General features: G+C 45.5%; 2 protein-coding genes across 2 annotated transcripts in view; one reads left to right on the top strand and one right to left on the bottom strand.

Annotated features, from left to right (window-relative positions):
- Positions 1–3425: 3425 nt before the first annotated feature.
- On the top strand, positions 3426–4584 carry NKX2-4 (NK2 homeobox 4). The gene is given in 8 exon segments (XM_032185569.1): positions 3426–3494; positions 3496–3569; positions 3571–3667; positions 3670–3808; positions 3926–4291; positions 4294–4406; positions 4445–4553; positions 4556–4584. Coding segments are annotated over 8 exon segments (996 nt in total).
- A 2817-nt stretch (positions 4585–7401) lies between these two features.
- The window catches only part of XRN2 (5'-3' exoribonuclease 2), a 50047-nt gene continuing 31239 nt past the window's right edge, over positions 7402–26209 (bottom strand). Inside the window, 6 exon segments of the mRNA XM_032183646.1 lie at positions 7402–7493; positions 11912–11957; positions 11959–12058; positions 17232–17292; positions 24641–24768; positions 26028–26162. Coding sequence (XP_032039537.1) covers positions 7435–7493; positions 11912–11957; positions 11959–12058; positions 17232–17292; positions 24641–24768; positions 26028–26162 — 529 coding nt within the window. The 3' untranslated portion in view covers positions 7402–7434.

Below are 26209 nucleotides of genomic sequence, written 5' to 3'. Positions count from 1 at the left end.
TAGAGTGCACTGGAAACCCCAGGTTCCTTTTTCAATCTAACAACGTCTTTAGAAAGCAATTCTTTAAGCTTCCATTTCCAAGACCTTTTTAATCTCTGCAAATTATTGGTAAGAGCAGAATCAAGGCAAACTGCCATCAGCCGTGATCACAACACTGTACCTCAGCAATGAGTGGACTACTGCTGATTATTTAGAAGAAACTATTGCTTTAGGTGAGCTGCCACGGAAATAAATTAGCATTTATACTGGATTATTGAAAAATGACAAAAAAAAAAAATCAGCCTCTATCTATATGTCAATTGTGTCTTGCCAAGGTCATATCTTTACTGTAATAGACACAGTCTAAAATAGCAAGAACAACTTATCTGTGGAAATGAGTGCCGTATGGCCCAAAATATGTCATTATTATCAGAAAGACAAACTGGTTTCTGAAATGACACATGCACTCCCACAGCTTTAAGTAACGGTGACCTTTGGGGCTACATGTGTAATCAAGAAGCTATGGAAATAACTCAAAAAAATTAAAACCTAATAGTTTGACTTCTTGGTAGGTGCTTTTCTATCAGTCACCCTTATTGCATTTTGTATATCTTTTTTAAAAATCTTCTTTTGAAAGCATTTAGCTTAAATTCTGCAACTAGACCTTCCCATGCTCTGGAAGGAAACAGTCCACTTTTGCATGCCACTTCTAGATAATGACTGATTAAGGTAGAAGAATAACATTTTTATAAATGAGAATGACTTTAAGGTGTTTTTTTTTTGTTGTTGTTTTTTTTTTTTTTTTGTCCGCAACTTTTGCCTTATTAATTGGATTTTCATTAGCATTGGTCAAACATATTTTAAAGAAATTAAATATTTTTTCCCATTGGCAAAGCCAGAGTCACTGAAATCGAAAGGAAACAAATAAATGTACCAGGTTTCTGCTAACGTAAAACAGCTAAGGGAAAAATCACCTCCATGTTCATTTGAACTGGGACCAGGTATTTCACACTGGCCTTGTCAAGTGTTTCATTTATTAGTAAGAACCAGGGGTGCTCCCGGCGTGAGCAGGCATGGCATTGTGGTGGCTGCACTCATCCTGGGGGTGCCGCAGCCCATGGGGACCTTGCCCCCTTTCCATGCTCCCCCTCCCACTTCTCCCAGCAGCACTTCTGGCCTGTGGGGCCCCTTCTTGCCCAGCCCACCCCTTCCACACCGTTTGTGGCCTGTCTCTGCAATGCTACCAGCCCTGTGCCTGGCTCAACGGCTCCCCATCAGGTTACATCAGCTGCATGGGACCCTGAGGCCCCGGCCCAATTGCCAGGTTCATGTCCTGCCCAGCCACGCAAGCCCCGAAGCAGCTCTGCCATGGGCTCATTGTCGGCATCCCAGACCAGCTCAGCCACTCCACTCTGCCATCCCCTGCCTGCCTGGGGGCTCGGGCTGTGTTGCAGAGGGGCCGTGAGTCAGGGGACCCCCTCCAGGTGGGGGAAGCATCCAGCATCCACTGTCTGCAGTGGGACTGCCGAAGAGTAGGGGACGTGCTCCAGAAGGGGGCCAGCCTCAGGAGGCAGACAGAACACATGGAACAAAGCAGAACAAAATGATAAAATGACTGAAACAAAATATAAAACATGGGTGTGTAACTGCCAGCCTTCTGAGGAAGACTCTGGTGGAGCAGGAGCTGAAGCTACAAGGCTGCCCAGCAGCCCATGTGCAAAGCAACTGCTCTGCTGGCACCTGGAAATGCCCTGTTTTTGGGATGCTGGGGACCCAGCCCAGCTCTGGTGCTGACACCTGGCCCTCATGCCCTGGGTGCCCTTTGGGCAGCCAGCCAAGCCCAGCCCATGGCCCCACCAGCCCCAGGCCCCCACCTGCAACTAAGCCAAGGCAGGTGGGATGTGGAGGGGAAGAAAGGTGCACCAGGAAAAAAAAATAAAATGCAAGCACCAGGAATTGTGCCTAATCTCTGGAAAAACTGGAATTGAATAAAGTGTTGCAGGTAAACTTGGCTGGGGAGCGTGAGTTTCAGACAGCCAAACCTGCAAAAGCGGCAAAGCACGCAGAGCTGTGGATGTGTTCAATACTGCGCGGCACCAGGGTCCTCAGGGTTTGGGGGGGCATGAAGGTTACACAGAGCTCTCCTCTGGGGTGTTTATCTTGTCGTGTTCTCCCCAAGGTGTCAGGAAAAGGATGGGGTGTGGGGAAGGGAAAATCCCCTGGCACAGGGCACGGCAGGGACACCCGGGCAGGGCAGTGGGGGCAGTGGACGTGGAGCAGCCCAATGGCACGCAGCAGCCTCACCACGTACCGGAGCTGCCGTGCGCACATCAGGGGCCTGAGAGCAGCCGGTCGGGAGCACGCCCCGCTCCACGCCTCGCTCCCGCCGAGGGGCCGCGCTGGTGCGGAACGGGCCGGTCCCGGTCCCGGTCCCGAGGGCCCCGCCGCCCCTCCGCGTGCAGATGTCCGCACACCGGGCGCAGGGCTGGGCACGGCGCGGCCGCCCCGTCGCCCGGAGGAGGGAGCGGAGCCCGACTGCGGCCCCTGCCCGCCCGCCCCGACGGCGCGCAACTCCCGCGTCCCGGCCCGGGGAAGTTCGGCTGCGGGCGGCGGGGAAGGGTCCAGCAGCGCCCCGGGCTCCCCGTCCGCAAGCAGGCCGGAGGGACAGGCAGCGCTCGGCCTCCGACGGCGCAGCAGGCTTCGCCGCCCCAGCCCGGAGCGAGGGGAACGCGGCCCAGCTCCGGCTCGGAGGCTGCGGCAGCCCGGAGGGGACATTTCGTTGTCGCAAAACGAACGAACAAACGAACGAACGAACGACAGCAACAAAAAATAAAACCAGAAGGTCTTCAACCCGACCACCTACAAACGGCGCCGAGCGGCCTCCTGCGCGGGGATTCGGACCCTCTCGGCAGCGGCGCTCCCCGGTGCGTGCCCTCCCGGCCGCAGCGGGGGACCGCGCCGTCGGGGCCGCGCCGTCCTGAGGCCGATCCGCGGCGGCGGCGCTTCGGGGGGCGCTTCGGGGAGCGGCGGGGGTCCGGGGTCCGGGTCCGGGGGGCTGCTCCGCTCCTCGCCTCCCGCCCGCCCCGCCGCAGGTACTTACGGGCGCGGGCTGCGGGCTGCGGGAAGGGCCGGGCCGGAGCCGCTCTGGCGGTGCCCCGGGGCGGCCGAGCTTAAGAGCCCGTCGGCGGCCGCAGGACAATGGCCGGGAGGAGGGGGCCGGGGCGGGAGGCGGGGGCGCTGCCCGGCGGCGGGGAGGGGACGGGGCCGCCCGCCGCTGCTGTCCCCCTCCGGGCGCGCTCGCTCCGCCCCCCCGGGTCTGGCGTAAAGCTGGCGCCGGGCTAAAAGAAACGGCGAGCTACGGGCGGCCAGGGGCTGGTGGCCGCCGCGCCTCGCCAGCGCCCGGCTCGCCGGTGGCGGCGGGAGCGCACGGCCCGCCCCGCCCCGCCATGTCGCTGAGCCCCAAGCACACGACGCCCTTCTCGGTCACCGACATCCTCAGCCCCATGGAGGAGAGCTTACAAGAAGTTCGGCGGCATGGACGGCGCGGCCGGGCTGGGCGCGCCGCTGGGGCCCTACCGGCAGCCGCCGGTGCCCGCCGCCGCCCGCCGCCGCCGTCCCGCAGCACGTCGTGGCGGGCCCCGCCGGGGCGGCCGCCTACCACATGCCGCACGGCGTGTCCCCAGTTCCCAGCACGGAGCCGTCGGGGGCTACTGCAACGGCGGCCTGGGCAACGTGGGCGAGCTGCCCGCCTACCCCGAGGGCATGAGGAGCGGCGCGGCGGCGGGCGGCGGCTGGTACGGGGCCGGCGGCGACCCCCGGTACCCCGGCAGTAAGTGCGGGCGCGGGGCGGCGGCGGGCGGGGGCGGCGGGCGGCGGCGGCGGGCGGGGGGCGGCCGCTGCCCCCTGATGGGGCGGCCGCCGGCCCTGAGCCGCGCGTCCCGCCCAGTCTCCAGGTTCATGGGCCCGTCGGCGGGGATGAACGTGGCCGGGATGGGCGGCCTGAGCGGCATCGCCGAGGGCGCCAAGGCCATCGTGCCGCTGCACGCGGCCCCGCGGAGGAAGAGGAGGGTGCTCTTCTCCCAGGCGCAGGTCTACGAGCTGGAGCGCCGCTTCAAGCAGCAGAAGTACCTGTCGGCGCCCGAGCGGGAGCACCTGGCCAGCCTCATCCACCTGACGCCCACGCAGGTGAAGATCTGGTTCCAGAACCACCGCTACAAGATGAAGCGCCAGGCCAAGGACAAGGCGGCCGCCCAAGCAGTTGCACCCCGACGGCGCCGGCGGCCTCTGCCAGCAGCACTCGCCGCGCCGCGTCGCCTGTGCCCGTGTTGGTGAAGGACGGCAAGCCTTGCCCGCCGCCGGGCAGCGGCACCCCGGCCCCCGGGCAGCCCGCGCCCGCGCCCCCGGGCGGCTCCGGCGGGGCGCTGCCCGCCGCCGCCACACACCCGCACCCGGCTCCCTGGGGCAGGCGGCCGACCTGGAGGAGCTCTCGCCCAGCCCGCCGGCGCTGCATGGCCAGGTGCCCCCCCTGGCCCCCATGGACTCGGTCGGTGTCGACTACAGCGGCGGCATGGTCAGCCCAACCTGCTGTACGGCAGGACGTGGTAATCGCCCCCGTGCCGCCCCCGGCGTAGACCCCGCGCCCCGCGCCCGGGCCCCGACGGCACCTCCGGGCCGCCGCCTCCGATCTCGTCCGTGCCTCCCGCCCCTACCTCCCTTCCCCCCCACCCCGGCCCCGTTCATTTTTAGACGCTCTGGGGCTTGGCAGACGGGCTTCACCCGGAAGCGGGCGGCGGAGCGGGCACGGCCGGGGGTGTGCGCGGCTGCCCGCTGGTCCCGTGTGCGCGGCGCTGTGCCCCGGCGGGGCGGCCCCGATGTGGCGGGCAGGCGGCGAGGGGATCCGCGCCCCGTTCCCCGCCCGGTCCCGCTCCGGCGGCGGAAGCAAACTGCGCCCGGGGCCAGAGCCGCTGCGCTTACACCTTACAGGACCCATTGACCGCCAACAATAAATCCTCTGAAGTGCAACTTATCTCGGCAGAATTAATTTTATAAGGGTGCCCCTGAAGTGCAATTTCATCATTATTTGATTGAAGGTAAATGGAATTGTAACCCGAGGCCGAGGAGGCGGCGGGCAGTGCGAGCAGCCACTGTCTTTGGAGGACGGGGCGCGCCGGGGCCGCGGCCGCTCGCAGCCCGGGGACAAAGCGCGGCAGGCCCGCAGCGGCGGGGGCGGAAAGCCTTGGAGCTTCGCTGCCCGGATCGCGGGGGAGAAACTTTTCTTCGTTCTTAGGACGGCTCCGGTAGCGGTGCGCGGGCAGGCCCGCGCCTCCGTCGGGAGCCGGGGCCGCGGCGTCGCGGAGCCGCTGCGGGTCCCGGCCGGGCCCAGGCTGCCCGAGGGCACCTGAGGGGACGGGACCCGACGGGACGGGGCCGCGCCTGCCCCGCGGGCGCGCCGAGAAGCGCAGCTCGGAAGCTTCCGATGGCTTCTCTTTTTCCTTATTTTCTTTTTTTTTTGTTTGTTTGTTTTCTTTTCCTTCCTCTTTTTTCCCTTTTCCTTTTTTTCCTTTATATTTTTTTTTGTTCCTTTTTACTTTCTCCTCCGTTTTTTTCCTTTTTTTTTTTTTTTTTTTTTTTTACCTTCTTCTTTCTTTCTCTGCTCTCTCCTCCTTTTACCAATAAAAGGAAACGTGTTCTGAGGAGTTCGCCGCTTCGTTCCCGGCGCCCACCCGCGGCCCCCGCCGCCAGCTCTGCCCCTGCCGCCCGCTCCCAGACCGCGGCCACCCCCGCTCCGCGCCGCACTCCCGATTGCGTAGCGGCCCTACCCGGGCCCAGAGAGCCACACGGGGTCGATTCTGGGCCGGAGAAAACGGATTTCGGGCCGGGTCATCCCCGCCGGCGGCGGCGGCACGGAGCCCATCCGAACCTGCTCCCGGGGGGCGGAGAGCCGGGCAGGGGGACCCCACCTCACCCCACGCGGGCGCATCCCACCCCGACGCGGCTCGCCCGGCATGGAGAGCCGGGGGTTGCAGCCCGGGTCCTTCCCCAGGGGCAGGGGCATCCGCTCCTGTGACCAGCCTCGCTCCCGGCCACCACCTTTGCACGAGCATTGGCGTTTGCCACCGGTTTTGTACCACCCGAGAAGCAAAATTTATTTTCTGAGACCTAAAGGTTTGCGCATAAAGAGGCCGCTGCGAGCATTTTTCCAGGTCCATGCAAGACGGCAAACTCTTTGCATTACAATGAAGGATTCCACTCCACCTCAATCACTTGAAAATAATGAATCCAGTTTTGTGATTTCTTCCTCCCAAGGTTACAGCAGTCTGGGCTTTTTCCTTGGTGCTGGTGATCAACATCTGGGCCACGGAGGAAGGGGCTGAAAACCACTCCAAGGAGAGAGCTAAAGAAGCACCCTTTTTATTACACCCCTGCGGGCAAAACTTCCACATTTACTGGTAGATATGATACGCGTGTTTAATGAAAAAGGTTAGGTGGCACAACCAAGAGAGAGGTTATCAGCTTTAACCTGCTCACCTACCTGGATGCTCTACTGTTAGCAGAAAGCTGCTGAGTTTTTGAATAAACAAAGGTTTACTAACTATTGTGGAGGCTGCATGCAATTTTATTTTTTTTTTTGAATAAATAACAGGGAATGTGTGCGCATATACACAGATACAAAAGTGTTCTGGAGGGGGAAAGAAATAAACCACTCGATACAGCTTAGAATTTCAAAAGCCACTTTATAAAGCAAATAAAAATATTTACTGATTGGTACACTCACATGGAAACCCTAGAAAGAGTACTAAAATGAATGGAAACTCCATACTTGGAGCGATTTTAAATTATCTATCAAAACAAACAAATACACCTTCTGTGCTGTTTATGTTACAATAACAGAAGTCGGAAAACAGGCACAAGTTGTAAAAGTTGAAATGTTTTAACTACAAAGTCCAAAAATCTCTTTCTTTTTATGAGAAATTCAAAGAAGCATCTTATAAGGAATACTGACAGACTTGTCTTTAAACATCGTGTTCCCCAGACTGCCTGCTGTGTCTTCCTAGAGTTAATAAAATCCGATTTCTGTGCATTCTTTAAAACTCCGTGTCTGGCTTCAGGCTCTTATGTGTGAAGTAAAGGATGTTTGGAGTTCAAATTGACAGGCATAGCTAAGCACAGCTTGTACACATAATAAAGACAAAACAGCACTCCTACCTCATCAAATGTCTCACAAGCAAATTAGCAAATCTAGTTTACTCGTATTTTGCAATACACTATTTCAAAGCGACACAGCCCCTGCCCCCCACCCCTCAAAGTAATTCAATTCAGTAAGAAATGTGCACGTTTTAAAACAAGTATCATAGTTTTTTAAACTACAGGATTCCATTCCCCCCTTCCAATTAATAAAAGAACAAAAACAACAGACGTTTTCTATACTTAAAAAAAAAAAAAAAAAGTCAAGAGCTAATTCCAGCTGTATCTTCCTGAGGGAGGTGGCAGCGGGTAGGGCCTCCCGGGGCCATTATGCCTACAAACAAACAAAAGCAAGCATTTATTTTTTGGATTAACATCATAGTAAACAAGTTAGCTGAGCTTTAGGCGCCATACAAAAATGAAACAATGCATCCTTTACACAGAAAGGTACCGCTGATGGAGCTGACCCATCTCTTCACAGCGTTTCCAGACACTCTCCTGAAAGCACCAAGCTTTAACTTCCACTAAAGGAGAGCAACTCTGGACAGCACCAACCCCATGCTTACGTTTGTGCTGTGGGAGCAGCATAGTTTCTAAATAAGAAATAAAACCATCACCAAGACAGCACAATGACAGGCTCCTTCCTAGCTACACCACCACTGCGTACTCCTGGCTTTCAGCAATACTGGGAACAAAAAGGTACAAAGCGGAAAAAAAAAAACAACAACATACAAAACCCACACCTGACAGGCAGATCTGAAATGCCAATTTTTAAATCCTACAGAAATGTGGGTTTTGCAGTATATGCACTTTTTCTTACAAAGACAAACGGTCTAAGTGTAATTTTTCTGAACTAAATTACCTGTGATGCCTGTATGCTGTTAGCAGGATTAGGCAGGTTTATTTTTATTATTTTGTGGAGAAAAAATTCCCCTTGACTACTCCATTTTTTGTTTTAGTTATAAGCAATCCTATGCTAAAACAAGTTGGACATTATTACTGACAGGTATCTTTACGAAAAAAAGAAACTGTTTTGTTAGAGAAGCAGCATTTTTTTAGCACTCACTCGTTTTAAGTTATAGGTGAATTATCCCAAAATGTCACATTGGAAATTATTGCACATTAGATACATTTTTCTATTTAAATTTAGATCTGACAGTGATCTGATTTTACAATTATCCAGCGTAAAAAACTGTTGGAAAATTTAATAAAAAAAGATGTCCCCTTGAAACACTTCAAATGATTTTAAAACCTGATCTGTTGCAGAGACCAGAAAGTTCATTCTGCTGACAATAGCTATAGAGGCTTTGTTTTTCTGGGGGAGGACACGGTGGGATGGGGCATGGCCAGGGGTGGCGAGGAGGGCTTCACTCCCTGCTTTAAAAGAGAAATCCATCTGCACCCTGGCCAGCCCTATGGGGGCACAGAGACAACCACTGAAACTGGCAAGACAGCGAGCAAACCAGTGACAGCAGGGTGAGCTGCAGCATGTTTTGCATCAGACAATCAAAAAGGACTTTCTCAACAGAAAACAATTTTTTTACACCCTATTATTAACAGAATCTCAGAAGAGATGCACAGAAGATACTGCTTCCACTCACAGGAAGATGGTCTGTTTGGTTTTAATTGTAATCAATTAAAAACCAAGTCGATTGTAACCCTTGAATAATCCTTGCAGTTGCATGAGCAGCGGAGATCCCTGCCAGCATGTGCACAGAAGTGCAGCATAGGAGCGCTTGTACCAGCTACACAAGGAATTTATCTGGACACTCGGTTACGTATTATTACAGGCTAAATCACGATGTCAAACATCTGAGCAACACGATCGGATTTATTCTTTTATTCTCTGAAACACCTCAAAGACACCGACAAACACACACTATCACTGAGCAGCCTATATCCATGGCAGTTGCATTAATTTTGTAAGCACTTTGTAGCAGCGCGTTTATTAACCTCTTCAGGCCATGTTCTGTATGCTGTAAAAAAGAATTCAGAGGTGAAAGGTACCAAAGATAATTATTTATGCTGCTATGTGTCACCACTTCCACTTGAATCCCTTTTCAAGGCTTTAAAGCTTTGAAATTTACAGGCAGCAATGCTACATTCAGTTATTGGTTTTGCACCCTAAACCCTTTCAGGTAGCTTCTAATTTTACTCCATTGCTGTCAGCCCCCAAGGAAATAATGACATCTTAAAGTTAGTTTTTAAAATTAACACAAAAAGTACTAGCAACAAAAATTAAAAAGGAGATCAAAAACAGCTGGAAAGCAACATAATTGCTAATAATTATTTTTAAGGAAGCAAATTCACTTGGCCAGAAATACTTTTCCTTAATAACCATCATGCCACAAATACAAATAAACCACGCAGCTGTTAACTTCAAAATACGATCCAGCAGATACATCCCATGCTAATGACAGGTGAATACATTTTGGGCAGAGCTACACTATTACCAGCATCATGCTTCCTACTTAACCGTTCAGGTGGCAAGCCCCTAGAGAGCTGTGTGGGTAGAGGCTGCATGCCACAGCCCAGCCTGGTCAGTCCTGCAGGCTGCGGATGCCTGGGTGCCCCGAGGTCTCCGCCACAATATGCCCTCCCAGGTGGGACCAGCTGGGTGCCCTCCCTGTGCCCATGCTGCAGGCCTTCCTCTAAGGCAATTCCTGCTCATTTTTGCCTCGTCCAGCTGCAACTGCTATTCACTAAGATTTATGGTCAGAAACAAACTAGCCTCAGTGCGATTTTCTCTCCCCAAAATACCCACTACCTACTTACTTAGGATGAAGGAGCAGGGTGGTATGTTGTAGCAGACAGACTTTTCAATTAGGTATTAAAGCAATATGCATTTATTTCTTTGTCTCCAGTGTTTTGACTAAACCAGAGTAACTCAAAAGAAAGATTTTTGAAAACTGATCCTCTCAACATACCTTACCCAAATGTCAAATATACTGAGAAAAACTACTGAGGACAAGTTGGGCAACACAACCAGGATTCAACCCCTGCCTAGAGCACCATTTCCCCACTAAGGCTTAGTGATCACAACACACCCTGCCTAATTTTGTTTACAGCAAGAGGAAGAGCGCATGGTATACTTGCCTCTCGTTTCCTGCTGCAACACCAGTATCCACAACTGAATGAACTGGAGACAAGCCTTACTCCTGTCTTAAAAACCTCCCTGGCGCTTAAAATGCTTCAGGGTAGGAGTTGGGGAGGGGTGAAGGAGGAATCTCACTGCTGCTAACAAGGGCAGAGCCAAACAAGAGTTTAAGAGTGGGAACACCAGGGCAGGCTGCTTGCTGGCTATAGATCTTTCAGCAGCAACATGTAATCCGGCAGCCAGCAGACAATGCTGAGAATGGTATTAGTGGCTCGCAGCTGCTTCTGCTGGGCTGCTGTTCTGACAATCTGCACCAGACACAGAAGCACATGGCACTCTGTAGAAAGCTTCCTCGGCAAAGGCCAAAGGCTCTTCTGTTACAGACCAGGTTTGACAGTACCTGTCTTTTTACATTGGCTGCCTTACAAAACCCAGACTGTAACAATGTCATGGTGCAAAAGTGGTGGTGATAGATCATGCTACCCGAGTCTCCCAGTCAGAAAAGTAAAAACATGAAGTGGACAACGAATCAAAAGTCGTAAAAATGTTGTAAGACTTCAGTGTGCTGTGTGACATTACGTTTTAAATGGATTGTGCTTGCAGCCCCTGCGCTGCATAAGCAATGGAGATTGGGATGTATCCAACACACACCGCAGGACAGAATTCTGACCTACATGAAAATCACTATATGCTTCCAGAAGCATGGAAAAATAGGAGAAAACTTGAGAAATCAATCACCAGATCTGACTCTGCATCACACCGTGTAACACGTGTTTGCAGACTGGGATGATGAAAAGAAAACTAAGATCATAAAACTAAAAAGTGACTTGTCTGGAGCACGTTATGAGAGGTAGCCAAAGAACCAGGTCCCAACAGAAAGCAAATTTCGAGTTGCTTGTGCCTCAGTTTCCATATAAAGACTGGGAAATAGTGCTGTAAGCAAGCAGTGAGTGTTCTTCTCTCTTCCCCCATTAGTTCTGATTTACAAAAACATTGACAGAATATGAAGTTTAATATAAATATCTGAAATTTATTTAAAACTAGAAAATAGCATGGTAATGCCAAAGTTTTCTAGCACACAGGTGTATTCAAATTATATTTTTACTGGGATCATACACACACAAGAAATATCTCATAAGCAAAACAAGCTGCTGCTTTTAAGTATTTTAATTCTGTTGCATTTTCAGGAACTGATGACAAAGCTACCTATAATTTTCGGCTGAGGTCCTCTTACTGTGTTTGCTTGTTTTCATTTAACCACACAAAGCTATTTTCACGTGTACTCTCACAGTCCTGTTTATCTCTCTGGCCACCAGAGTCTAACATTTAAACAGTTTTTCAAAAAAGATAACGATAGCTTATATTTCTCAAGCAGCAAGACGTGTATGACTTGGTAACACACTTGATCTGGTTTTAATGAAAAGCAGCAGCAGCACAACGATGGCATGGGCCTTTTGCCACAAGCACCCGCAGAGGGACTGGACAAGGAGGGAAGCTTATTTGTCAGTACTTGCACTGGTGACATAGCTATCAGACTAAAACCAGCTCAGGAAGGCCCCACCTATGCTGCGCTCACACCCTTCTGCCACACAGCATGAAAGTGTTACTCAGGAGGAGAGCAAAACAAGGAAAAAGTCAGGCAATGTTTTCATACCTGTCTTCCCCTGTCCATTCGATCTTCAGGTCTCTGCGGGTAAACTCATTGGTCCGCCCAGCCCTTGGTACTGACCCGGCTGGTACTGACTTTGGGATGGCAGCACGCGGTTCCAGGCAAGCAGAGGGGCAGCTCCAGCAGTTCTATAAGAGAGAAGAAACACACTGCAGCATGAGCTTAACTCGCAGGGTTAGAGTTTCATACTACAAAATCTAAATTTTCTACGTCCTAGTTTGATGCATGCTGCCATTTGCCTCAGAGTTGAACTCTGTCACATCCAACCACTCCTGCAGTGGTACTGCAGATGGCAACATCACTGGAGACAAATAGGGGAAAAAAAACAACTTCTGAGGTTCTCTTACGAAACGGCCACATTTGCTCCCTGCTTCCGTCACCACAGCTCAGACATTACAGACCCATGCATTACCATAAGCAACTTTACAACCCATAATTTTTCAAATTCCTTGAAAGGATTCTGTCCATCGTTTATTTTAGAGGCAAATTTGCCAGTTCATCCACAGTGATCTTGAATGTTGATTAAAACCCAGATATCATCAAGTTAGCTAAACGTAACACACCATCCAAAGAGTAAACATGTGCAATACAGGAGAATGAGGCTTTCTTTTCTAAATGTCCAGACTCTTTCTGGGAGTCCATTCTTTCTAGTTAATGCAGGTTGCAAATGAATTCTTACTGCGAGTATTCTGAATCTAGGGTAGGGGCCTTGGCTGCTTTTTCCCATCCATTATTCTGCTCAATATGTCAGAAGGTCCGATCGGGAAGAAACCTTTTCAAGTTCTATTGATGCCGTTTTCAATTGACCATCGGTGACCTAGCAACATAAGCACTAATTGGCATGGACTGACTGACATTTGGTGTACAGTTTATATGGGAACGCAAATTCAACATCCATTATAACCTAGTTTGCCATCCGGATTACTAACAGCAAGAAATGTTTTTAATTGCCTTCAAGTACCTATTCTAACATTACAATTATAAAGCAACAGGTATAATACATCAAATCGTTGTTTGATTAAAAATATTTAGAAAAATGATATAGCCATGATATAATCTTTAAAGCTAAGCACTGGTGAGGGTACAATTCCTTACGGAATCATAGCAGTTGTGCTTTGCAGTAGAATATATTGTTGTAATGGACAATATTGGCTAGTCAAAACAGTTAATCTTTTTTGACCCCTGTTTAAGAGAGCCTGTTGAACAGTGTGTGGATAGCCTGTTGAGAGACAGCAGTGGGAACACACTGAGCATGAGCACTGCGTTTCATATTTACCTGCTGCACTTCTGAGAGTTGCTTTGCTTGTCTTTGAAGAATCCCTTCCCTAGATTTGTTTCGAGTAAATTGGTAGGACTGCAGCTTTGGACAAACAAACCTTACCCAGAGGCTGAGTTTGATATCTACTTTTGAACACACACGCAGTCAAGGAAGAGGTATGACCTCAGGAAGAGGCTGACCAAGGCAGTAGTTGTAGTCAGCTGCACCATGGCAAGCAAACACAGCTTTGGGCAAGTGAGGGAGCGACAAATTTCACCCAAATGGAATGGAGCTAAATTTTTGAATTGAAAAAAAAAAAAAAAAAAAAAAAAAAAAGGAAAAAGAAACCACCACCAAAACACGCCTCCCCCTACCATTTTCCAAAATGAAACAAATGATACCTGCTTATAAAAGCACTGCTCTAACCCTGATCAATATGCAACTGATTAACATGATGGGCCACAAATGTACTAAAAATGACTCACACAAAAGCTAAATGGCAACACGGAAGTGTGCATTTTTATTTTTAGCTTCAGAGATGTTTAGAAATGCATGATGTTATCTGAATCATGCATTAGAAAGAGCAATATCATATTTGAACTTCACAGCACATTATACTTTCAGGGGCCACTCAAAATCAGTATTGTATGTAAGATATTCCTTTTGATTGTTTTGAATATTAATATTTTTCATTATTCTTAGAAGACAGCAGGCTCTTCAGGAAGAATATACTGCTCAGCCTAAGAAAAAGTCTATTGAATTACCTACACAACCCCAGTTCTAGATGTTTATCAGTCATTCATCAGTTTCTATGACTTTGGCAAGTCTTTATGATAAATAATTTCAGCCCTGAAAATTAACAGGCAAAAACTTTTATTATATGCCTGGAATGGGAAATTTCAAAACAAATTTAATTTGACATTAATATGCATTTTGTGTAGAGTTTAAACGTTTCAATTTTACAAAGCGATTTTTAGTGAAAAGTCAGTATATTTAGCATTTTTAGTCTCAAGGCCCTCTTAAGGAGGGCACTGGAGTTGGTGATGATCAATTAGAACTACATGTTCCCGGGGATAAACGTAGTAGGAAAAAAAAAAAAAAAAAAAGGTGCAGTACATATTCTGATCTTAAAGTCAGAAAAGCAGATTACACCTTTCTGCTGCTCTTAATTCACTGAGCTATATCCTATTTTTATAAATCAAAATTTTACATTATCATCGGGTAAACAACTCAGGAAACTACAGGTCTCATAGCAATTGACTTTATGTCCATCTATTAGATGCATTGATTAGTGATTTAAGTTACCTGAGAGTGGAGATTTGTACACAGTAAAGTTGTGCCTTGTGGGTAACAAAAAATTGTGCTATTTGAAATATCACCTGAATCCATATTGTCAGAGTTACACAAATACACTGCCCAGAGTTACATCAACTAATAATTAAACTAATGCATATACAGACAGAATAGCTAAAATACAGTTTCAGTAAACTTTATATAGTAAGCATATCTGTGTTACAAAGTCAGCCTCCTAGGAGATTTCTTCTACGAACAGGTTAGGCAAAAGGATTTGCTTAACCACTAGATTACAACCTTCCAATTAGGAAGGAAAACTGGTAGAAAATATACAAAAATTGAAGGCAAGAATATAAAATAACCTTCTGTTTCCCTTCAAGTATGCTGAAAGGTGTCCCTGTTCAACAACTACTCACCAATTCTATTTTAACTTGCTATATATGGAATGCATCCCTAAATTTAAGAAAAGGAAAATCTCATGCAGGAGACAAGATCATCTGGATATGAAGAAAAACCTTTACACTATTGATTTTTTTTTTTCCACTCAGGCCTATGAAAGAAGAGCCAGTTTAGCCACAGCTGCAATACTCTATCCCAGAAACAGCACAAAGGCTCAAAGCTTTTCTGGCAGGGACAGGCTCCTCGCTTATCCCTTGCTTGATCAAGTATATTGCAACCTCCTGTCAACCCTCTTCATCTGAAAAGGCTGGAGCTGGGGCTGGCCTCTCCCTCCATTGCTTTCTTCCTGGGAGTCTAAGTGGCAGAGAACAGAAATTCCATGCAGCTCTGGGTTGCTTTTTGAGCACCTGAAGCAGCAGTACACAGCAATGGACTCAGGGCCAGCAGTGCACACAACAGCAGCTGTGCAGCACCACACAGCCCACTGCTGGCCTGGCAGCTGCCAGGGAATTAAGTGGGAAACTGGAAAACTCTTTGGGGTGGGCTGAGTTCAACTGGTTTGACCATTTTTTCTTAAAGGTAGGTAGCCCTGATGCAGCTTTATGTTTAAACTTTTGCTTAAACCTCTATGCTTATCTCTGTATGGCAACTAACTCAATGTCAGCCCTAAGCATCTGTTTGCACACCCTTCTTCCCCAAATCAAATACATTCCAAAACTACGGCAAAGTTACTTATCCTCAGCACTAAGACTGGCAAGTTAGTGCTTTTCATGAACTCCCAGAGGTGCAACAAAATACAAGACAGGAGGGGAAAGCATTGTAAAATACACTGCTGTAATTCTAATTCATGAATGAAGCTCTCCAAGCAGCACTGTATGTCTGCAAAATGTATCAGGACCAGCGTGTGATCACTTTCTAACAACATTATAGCATGAACCAAGTGCAGGAGGAATCCTCTGACAAGATTCTGAAGAGACAGACCACTATGGCAAATAAAACCAAAAAAGATATGTTCAAGTGGGAAACAACAGAATTTGTCAGAAAGGAACTACTTGCATGTGAACCAAGAAACTCTTCTACTTTCCAAAATTAAACAGCCTGATAAGATGGCAAATGTATAGCACTGTAAAAATAATTACAGAACTGTAGCAGTATTCACAAAATGGCAATATACAAACTGTATATATGTAAGGGTGTGGGGATAACAACTCTCCTGGACAAACTAATATTGAAGTCCTTAATGCAAGATTCAATTATAATGCAATATGCCACGTTGACATAGCACAGGACAAGGGAGCTGAACTTCCACAGGGATCAAAATGGTTGCCATGGCAAGTGTGACTGCAGAGGGCTCAATAAATTCTTTTAAAGCTGATATTTTCAATGGTTAACATTTGCAAATAAAATGTGGAAAAAAAAGAAAAGGAAAAAAATCTGCCTAAGAGCAGAAACTCAGAGGATCTCACAGATACTCCTATTCTTCCACAAATGCAAACAAATATAATTATTCATAGCTTTCACAGGTACGGTTAAGTTTGTAAAGTCAGCCTGACTTAAGGGCATACAACCTATCAATGAAGGATCGCATGTAAAACATCCCTTATTATCAAACCATGTCACATTCCTTCTATTCGATGGCACTTATTGGACTGCAGATTCCATAATCCTTCTCTGAGTCCCTTCTGCATTTAATTCAGTTCAGTCTTAAGTAGTTAAAGAAACTGTTTCAGTGGCAACTAATAACTACTGACCTACAGTGACACTGCCCTACAATAGGCTTGTCAGGCCTGAAAACTTGTACCAAAGAAGCTGATTAGGACTTCAAGAGGTTTGTAGCAAGGAATCAATGGTAGTCTGTACTAATGCTGTGGTTGCGGCACAGAACGATAAAAGTGGAACACCATTAGTTATGCCTCATTAAGCTCCACAGCCCTCCTAAAAAGAAATTTGTTTAGCCTGTCCAAAATCTAATGCAGTTTTAAGCTCTCTGTGTTCAATTTCATAGTATCTCAAAAGCTTCAATAAGATAAAGGCCAAAGAAACCAAGAATGGTACCAAAGCACCAACAGTAAAGTTAATTTTGAAGTCTGAGTTTTAATGGAAAGTGTTTTTGCCTTCCTTTTTTAATACAAAGTACTCAAACCTTTTAAAGGATGAACACTGCAAAGTGCACTCATAAACATAAATAAATCATGGGACATTAATTAACGTTAAAAATCTGTTGTATCTCATGATTTGAACAAATTTAAACAACCAAGTTCAAAACAGAAGTAAAAATATTGTGAAGCCTGACAGGAACAAGCACATACTCCTAGCCACATCTAACCAAACACCAGTCCCACCTGCCTTACCTTTGTGGTGTCTGTTGAAACAAAGGTGTAGGGCCTCGCCAAGTATCTTGGGGTCTAAGATCTACAGGGTAAAACAAAAGTTAAAACAGAATAAGTATATTTAAAAGAACTGCGCTCCATTTTCCACACTCCATCACTTTTAAACATGCCATAGCACTTCTTTTAAGAAGGCAAACAGAACAGAAAAGTGCAGACTGGATACACTACAGAACACATTTCACTAAATCTTTGTTGGTTACTACTGCTGATTTGACAGAGCCCCTTTATGGTGGCTGGTGACAAGCTCAATATTAATAAAAGGCGACCTTTCTAATATGTTCAAAAAGCTTCAAGTTATAAAAGAAGACGATTTTAATCGCCAGAACTATCATTGATTAATGCTTGGACACTCCACAGGTAACTGTGCTGTCTGGGATGTTTCAAAATGCAAAAAACCATGTCTGTTACTGTAAGAACTGAAGATTTAATTTAATATTTACATTTCACAGAAGTATATTCATCACTACACTATATTGAAAAGAAATAGATATGTATATAAACAACCACCACTGCTGTATCATCATGAGGACTCTCCATGCTTGTAAGCAACAAATATTTAATGCTCACAGCATGTGCAAGGTTCCTCTGATTAGGTTAAATTATTCTATAAGCCAAAAGAACAACCAGAGGATGTAATAACGTGAGCAGTTTCACTTTACTCGTGTTTAAATATACATAATTTTTGATTTATATTTAAAATTTCAAGATATTAGAGATGTATACAAATGAGAGATTAAAGATGCAATTATAAGTTAACTTGGTAATAATATATAATCTATTAGTGATCTCTCAGATAATATAATTAGACCGAGTTAATTCCTTTTGGGTAAAAAAACTTGGCCAAAGACAGCACTGTAGTTATAAGAAACTGCAATGAAAAGGACCACCCACTTCTCAATTGTTTCTTCTACCCAAACTAACTCTTTACAAAGGCGTAGCAGTAACAACATTGCTTTAACAGGACGTGCAATTAAATGGTGGTTGTTCCTCTAAATAAACTGGTCAGCAAACAGGATAAAAGACACAGCTAATCAATAGCTCCCTGGTCAGTTCACAACACTTAAATTGTGCATCAATCAAAAGCTTCAGTTTCAGTGGCACCTTTGATTATCTTCAATGGTGGTTAAGTGTGACCTGATTTTAACAGCTGGTTCCAAAAGTTGTCTGATGGACACACTACGGTGGGACAGTAACACCCTGTTAAACTGCCAATATTCAAGTACACTAAAGCTTTGCAATAATTTGAAAGAAACGGGGAGAAAAATGGATAGAGGAAAATCCGAGCCTCTCTCCTAACTCTGGCTGGATTGTCTGCATGCTTTAATGGTCTAACCTGGACAGAAACCTTTCATGGCAGCACTTGAGAGCCCAGCATATAGATCTTCAATAAGGCCTGCCTGCCTTATTGAAACAACAGTCTTGTCAGTGGAAATAAATTCTGATCCTTGCAGTACCACTGCTCCTGCCCTGGCTGCCTCCAGCCGGAGCTAATCTCCGTGGCCTAGGCCACGGAACAGTCCACAGCTGAGTGGCATGCATCTTCTTTTAAATCTATTATACGCATGTATAATATACACGCACACACTGACTGATACGAAGACACAGCCTTAACCTGAAACTTAAACAGAAAGTATACAGTGAAGATAATATCAATACTTTCCAAAATTGTTACATAGAATTGTAAATTTGGCAGAGCCCATGAGCATCACTCCCTTCAATCCAAAAATCCAGCAAGACTTTTCATTTCCAATAATTTCACAGTTTTGCAGATACCAGCACCACACAAAAAATATGCAACACAGCAGAACTGAGCTCTGCTAAAAGCATTTTCAGATACAAAAATCTTCCATCTCTTTCTTCCCTATGAGGAAAGACTGAGGGACCTGGGTCTGTTCAACCTTGAGAAGAATGAGAGGGGATCTTATCAATGTTTACAAAAACCTTAAGTGTGGGAGAGGGATTTGGCCAACCTCTTTTCAGTGGTTTGTGGGGACAGGACAAGGGGCAATGGCCACAAAATGGAGCACGGGCAGTTCCGTACCAACATGAGAAAGAACTTCTTCACGGTGAGGGTGACAGAGCACTGGGACAGGCTGTCCAGGGAGGCTGTGGAGTCTTCTTCTCTGGAGATATTCAAGGCCCATCTGGATGCCCACCTGGGCAGCCTGCTGTAGGGAACCTGCTTTGGCAGGGGGGTTGGACCTGATGATCTCTGGAGGTCCCTTCCAACACCTACAGTTCTGTGATTGTGTGCTCTGTAGCTTCTAACTACCAGCTCTTCACTTGCAGCCAGCAGGATGACTCTAAAGTTCTGTCTCTGCCAGAGCCTGGCCCAGGAGACCTACAGGTCTGATATTTTTCTCCTCCATACCTTGATACACCATAGTTTTTAAGCTATAGCTTTTTGCACAGATACCTGTGTCACATTGCAATGCAAAGTATCAGTTGACAAAAAAATGGGAGAAGGGGACTCAGTTCTCTTGTTGCTTGCTGGGAGAAAAGCTACCAGGAGAAACAAAAAACCATATTTCATGAAGGTGAGGTTTCCCCCACTTTTCTTTCCTTCCATGCAGACAGAGCTAGGCAAAGCCCCCTGACAACTACACAGACTAATACAATCTCTCCCTTCCTGACCCTCCCTGGTCAGAGCTTCACATGTAATTGAAATTTATTAACACATTTTCCATTGCAGAGCCAGGGTCAAATAGTGCTCTAGTGAGGAAACCAGTGAGAAGATACTGGTCTTGCCCTGTATGGTGTTTCCCATTCATACGGATCCTTGAATAAGGGCTAGTTAAAAATTTACTTTCACTAAAGTGAAGTCACTGAAGTGATTTACATTTAATCACTTTCTTTCCACCTGGAGAAGAAAAGGCCTGACTACCCTCCTATAACCACATGTTTTTGCAGCTTAAGAACAGTTTAAGACAGAGTTTAATGAAATCATTATAAAAACACTGAAAGCCACCTTATTACTGTTCATTTGTATGACTCTGACAGAACAATCTTTGAAGGGGAAAAAGCTTGGAACAGTAAACTGCACTTCAAAAAGGTACAAAATCGGAAGAGAAATGACAATTAATATTTTATTTAGTCTTCAAAACTTAGGCATTTCCTAGAGCTATAAGGCCAAATAAACCGCCTTCTGCAGCAGCTCCTCAAGTAACAATTTATCTAATCAGTGTGGCAATCAAAGATGAGATTTTGTGTTTACTGATTGCACTAATCAAAATCACATTTCAAACACAGCTAATTGACAAGTTTACTGACTGAAATGAAAGTCATAAATCAGATACCATGTATTGCAGAAACCAAATATGCCATTCATAGAGTACTACCATACTACACTTGACTCCCTAAGTTATCAGCACAGGCAATTATTCATCAACTGAAAATCGGCACATCAAAGTCAAATCAGAGAACAACAGTCAGGAACACCCACAGACCGCTCTTGAAGGAGAGATGGCATTTGGTTGACCGCATTGCCCTTCTAGATTCTATTTTTTCTTCATCATACATATAAAAGTGTTATATATAAAATGAAAAGTTGTTTTGCATCAGTCTCACAAAATGTGGGCATTTTAACCACGTGAGGTCTAGTTTTTCAGGAATATATAAACGTGCATTTTCAGGAAGCTTCCCAGCCCAATTGTTCCATAGCATACAGATGTTCTTTCACACATTCTACTTTCTACACTCTTGCAGTGATCTAGCCGATGAACACCTTTGACACAAGAGATTTCCCCCATTAAGAACATTCTGCTTATTCCTTCCCAATTCCTCATAATTCATTTTTCTAGTTTGAAGATGTGCACGTTGACAGAGGCATTTGTGCCTGAACTGAAAGGCATGGCTGCAAAGGCAAGAAGATAGATGTACTCTCAGATCTAGGAATACCTCCTGGTACTCCTAGACAGAAAACTGGTTGAAACTGGTGCCAAGGAGAGATAAGGCCTACATGCTTAATTCTGACAACAAATTTCCATCAAAGCAAGCATGCTGTCCACGCAGACTATTCCTGTTCAAAAAGATGCCACCTACTGAAGCAAGCTTCAGAGGGATGCTGATGTGCTCCCATCTCAACAAATCTGCTTGACACTAAACCCATGACACATTACCACGTAGGGATGTTTTCATGGTTCCGTTTTCAAAAGCATCCTTCAGTGCAAACATTGGAAAGACTGATCTCAGCAGAAATTCTGGGCTACGACACTTGAAGGTATTTTAACAAGTGCCTTTAAATGGTGTGAGCAGGTCTCATTCTTTACTCAGTAGAAGGAGCGTTCAGATGCCCATGGCCACTTGGCACGGCCAGGCCTGGCCCACCCTCCAGGTTGCAGGACGCCCTGCTGGCCTCCTGGGTGAGCTGGCACACCGCCCCTGCTGTCCAACCCGGCCTTGTCCCACTGACTGAGACAGTGGCTGTCCTTGCACCTCAGTGAAACGACAAGACGGTGAAAGAAAGATACTCTCCAAATACTAAGTCAAGAACCACCGTAGTTCGTTAATTGTCAAGTTTTCACATTGCAGTCAATTTAAATCAGAAGTTAATTAGGGTTTAAGACTAATCTCCTAGGACAACTTGTTAACATTTATAAAGGGGAAAAAAAAAACAGCAAAAGTAACTGATAAGACACATTTTCAGTGCGTTACACTCCTTTCCTCAGTTTTGAGATTTCACAGCAAAAACAGCGTGCCAGGAACCAGCTTCTCAACTCTGGAATGAGGAGCCCAGAGCGCAACCGCCCGCCAACCCTGCTTTGTGCAAGAGCCTTTGTACAATGACCATGGGCAGCACCGAACAGGGAGGGCTAACCTGACACCTTTTTTTACTGCATGTCCAGGAAAGAAAACAACCTCTGCCTAATGGAAAAAGAAATGCTAAGGAAGAGGCACAATGGGGACGGGGACAAAAAAAAGCCTTCCTCTTAGATCTGCCAGGCACACCTGAGGAACAGTAACTGGGGATGCCTGAGACAATCTGAGGATGAGGAAGGGGCAGGAGATGAGGGGAGAAAGAGATGTGTGAAGGAAAGCCTCCAGACAATTTCTGAGGCCAACAGATGGACTGGGATTTCATATTGATCAGCGGATTCAAGCCTCCTCAATTTGAAAGAATGGTGGCACTGGGGCATATTTGCATTTGGAGTGTTTCCTATACAACACAAGGTGCTCATATACCATGAGGATGAGAGCTTTATAAGTACCTAATTGGCAAAATAAGCTCCATGTATGCAAAGCTCATAAAACTGCTTTGAAATAACTATTTCCCTGAAAGCATGAAGGTTCGAGTTTCAGAAGACATGAACAATAGTACAGGTACTTGTGGGCTCACGAATACTTTATCTCCCCACAAAACCACACAGACTCTCCTTAGAGAGGAGTACAAAAATATGATGCCTGCCTGGTAATTCTGCCTTCCCATTCCCCACAGTCTTCTTTTAAAATTGTATTCTGTTTGCTCAAAAAAAACCAAACACTTGTTTTCCTTTAATCAAAGTTAATAGCTCCAGACTCTCATATTCAATCTGTCTGTCCACTTGAACCAACCTGATTCCTCACACAGGAAAGCTTCTGCATGCCCAGCTTAAGTACACTTCATCTACTTTGGACCCAGACAATAAGTTTAATTCAGAGTGGCCACTGATATTAATTATTTGCTGTTTTATATGCAGTCAAGAAATACAAGTCAACTATAAAAAGTCAGACAGCTTCTTTAAGCAGTGATCTGGTCTCCTATACATGACAAAACGTTGTAGTTCAAACTCGCCTATCTCAGCTGCTGAAGCTTCAAATATTTACATAATTCAACACTGCACAAATTCAGCTAAAAACGAGAACTTCCAACTTTAAAGCACCTTTTTAGGCAGTTTAGTGAAGTTTCATCCCGTTTCATTCCCACCATTACAGAAGTGCAGCTCCTGATCACACACAGAGACAGGACTCGTTAACAGCCCTCCTTCCTGGGTAACTGAAGCTAATTGCCCAAAACAAAAGTAGCAGATGGAAAAAGACAGAGGCACAAACCTTCAAAAGGGACTGGGCAGTTCAGGCACAGCAGGAGCAACTCTCAGATAGATACCACAGTTCTTCTCTCAGAGTCCTACAGTCTTTTCTGAGCAGCCACCATGTATTGTGCACTGATTATTTTCTGTGGCCAGCATCCTCTCTTCAGACACAAAGCATTAAAATTCTAAGCTCACCAATGCTGGTGATGTTGAGATTCAGCTACATACTTAATATGCTCAGAATAATGGACACTGAAAATCCCTATTACACTAAATGCAATTTTTCCTATTGTACTTGAATATTGGGCACAGTATTTTAAGTGGGATCTTGCTTACAGGCACATACTCACGTTTTAGAGTCAGAACAAATTTAGTACATTTCACTACAGCCATTCCAAAAAAGAAAAGTAATGGAGAAGAGCAACACAAGGTTAATCACTCTGCTTCCCAGTTTCCAAACAGACAAAAGTGCTTAGAACTTTGTATGTACTTCTGGACTCTTCAAAAATAAAACCAACTCATGCAAGACAGACATTAGAAAAAGAGTTGCATTCATTTCAAATTGTGACTTGACATTTAACTAAGTCTAAACAAAATAATTTTGTGAATTAACTCAAACACCTTTCCCCCACCCTCAAACTGATGCCAACTAACAGATAAAGGGAGGAAAAAGGGCTTTCAAGAACATTTTTTCTGGTGTATTTCATTATTTTCTAGCACGGCGTTAACATTGTTACAGGCGAAACTATCTGGTCAGGCTCTGAATAGCAAGGCTAGTCAAAACGAAACAAACAAAGTTGAACTGGCATTGATAATGGCACACTTTTCCTAGTGAACAACATATACTTTGCTGTTTTATTGCAGCAACTTTAAGGAAAAATGATAAAAATTTTAAAATCACTGTTATAGTGATTTATAGTGAACTAAGCATTGTTTTCTCATGGGAAAGAAGAGGTTTTCCTCTCCTAAAAGCATAAGTTATTTGCTTATGTGGCCAGGGGTGAGGGAGGAAATGGTATTTGCTTTTTGGCAGGATCAATCTCCATAACAAACATCAAATGAAGCAATATAAGACATTTCCAATCCACTGATGTGAAAAGTGTTCAAAATTCAGGACCTCACCATGCAAGGACACCAAATCACTTAGGATATCTGAGTATAACCATTTGAAATTTTTAAAAAAGTGTATAAAAAAGTATTGCCTGAATGTCCATTGACAGAAGAACATCAAAGCAGTCAAAATGCATCTCCTGCAGGACGAAGATGAATTCCTGAATCCACTTATTTGTAACAGTGCAACAGACCAAAATCAAACTGCAATATTTTTCAAACTCAGAAATATATAAAGCAGAACCCACTTACTTGACAACAATTTAGGAATCTGCTGCTGCCCACTCAGAAGCGGTCTGCTGTATGGGCTCCCATAAGCTCCAAGAGGTACAGCATTGGCATACATTCCTGGCATCCCTCTTTCCCTTGGCATTGTATGGCTATTATGCGTAAGAAACGGAAAGGAAAAAGAATAGGATGTTTTTATCAATGCCATCTTACAGCACAGCTGCTACCCAGTCCATTAAATACCCAGCTCTCTCCAATGCGTCAGTGGAGACGTACACAAACACGATGTGATGACTCACTTACAGATAAGGGTCCCAGACACACCACAAACAAAGCACATGTTTTGTGAACTGGTCCCAGTAAAAACTCTCATAGCAAGCCACAATAAGCAGGAAAAAAAAAAAAAAAAAAAAAAACACCACTAAAAACGTTGTCTACAAATTATGTAAGTATTCAGTAAAAACGAACTAGTCACATTGCCTGTGAAGTGAGAGCTGACAGAAATTACGGGATCTATAAATGATGGAGTCAACGTTTGCCAGGCCTTTGCTGTTTTTATCCTGTGCAGAACTACACTCTCATTAAGACTTAATGAGATTTTAATTAACGCTTGTAGTGTCTCCACTTAGAAAACAATTTAATAAGACATCATATATGATCAATAACGTAACTACATTTTTTTTTCCTTGTAACTGTAACATGGAAGAACTGAAGATTGTTCACAGGCATAGCCTCCTTTAAAACATTCCCTTTTCTGGCTCTGACAGACATACAGCTCCTTATAGTTCCCAGTAAGGGAAGAACATTTCATTTTATTTGTAATACATAATCTCAGCTCATGCTCTCAGATGCTCCAGAACTGTTCTCATAGTATGTGAGAATGCTTTGGAGCAAAGGATGAAAGTTATTTGGACTTTTGGAGAACTAACAACAACTGTGAAAATGCCTTGAAACATGATGATCAAATACATTGCATCATGCAACATGTGCTTCAAACAAAGGTTTGTAAAAAAAAAAAAAAAAAAAAAAACACTAATTTTTAAAAGCATGAAAGACATTCCTGTCTTCGTAATAATATTAACTAACGCTTGTGTGAAATAACCTCATCATATCTTCTGTACTTCAGGCAAGTATCACCAAACAAGTTAAAAAAACAACAGGAAATCTAGTTAGAAATATTAAGAAAAAAACACCCCAAAATTAAGAAGAATGCACGGTACCACTGCAAAATTATGATCATGTATGATAATTAACACTGAATATAAATATCATATACCAAAGTTTCCAACATGGAGCACCAGCATCTAATCTCTGATTGTTTCCACTCCCTTGCTGTTTTTTTGGTGGGTGTGGTTTGTTTTTAAGAGGGGCAATAAAGGGGTATAGTCAGTAGCCCTGCTGTGAGTCTTACCCTAAAGTTCTAAACGCTGACTGGTCCAAGTGGACTGGCTTTCTATCTCGATTAAAACCAAGCTGCGGTCTCCAAGGCCTGCCATCATTGTTATTTTTTTCCCAGTCTCCTGGCTTCAGAACTGGAGGAGGTTTCCTGAACATTAAAAATAGTTCCGTAAGTAGTTATTACAGCAAATGCTC

The sequence above is a fragment of the Aythya fuligula genome, chromosome 3 (genome assembly GCF_009819795.1).
Source record: "Aythya fuligula isolate bAytFul2 chromosome 3, bAytFul2.pri, whole genome shotgun sequence".
NCBI classification, from domain to species: Eukaryota; Metazoa; Chordata; class Aves; order Anseriformes; family Anatidae; genus Aythya; species Aythya fuligula.
Note: the sequence above shows the minus strand (reverse complement) of the source record. Positions and strands in the feature narration are given on the sequence as shown.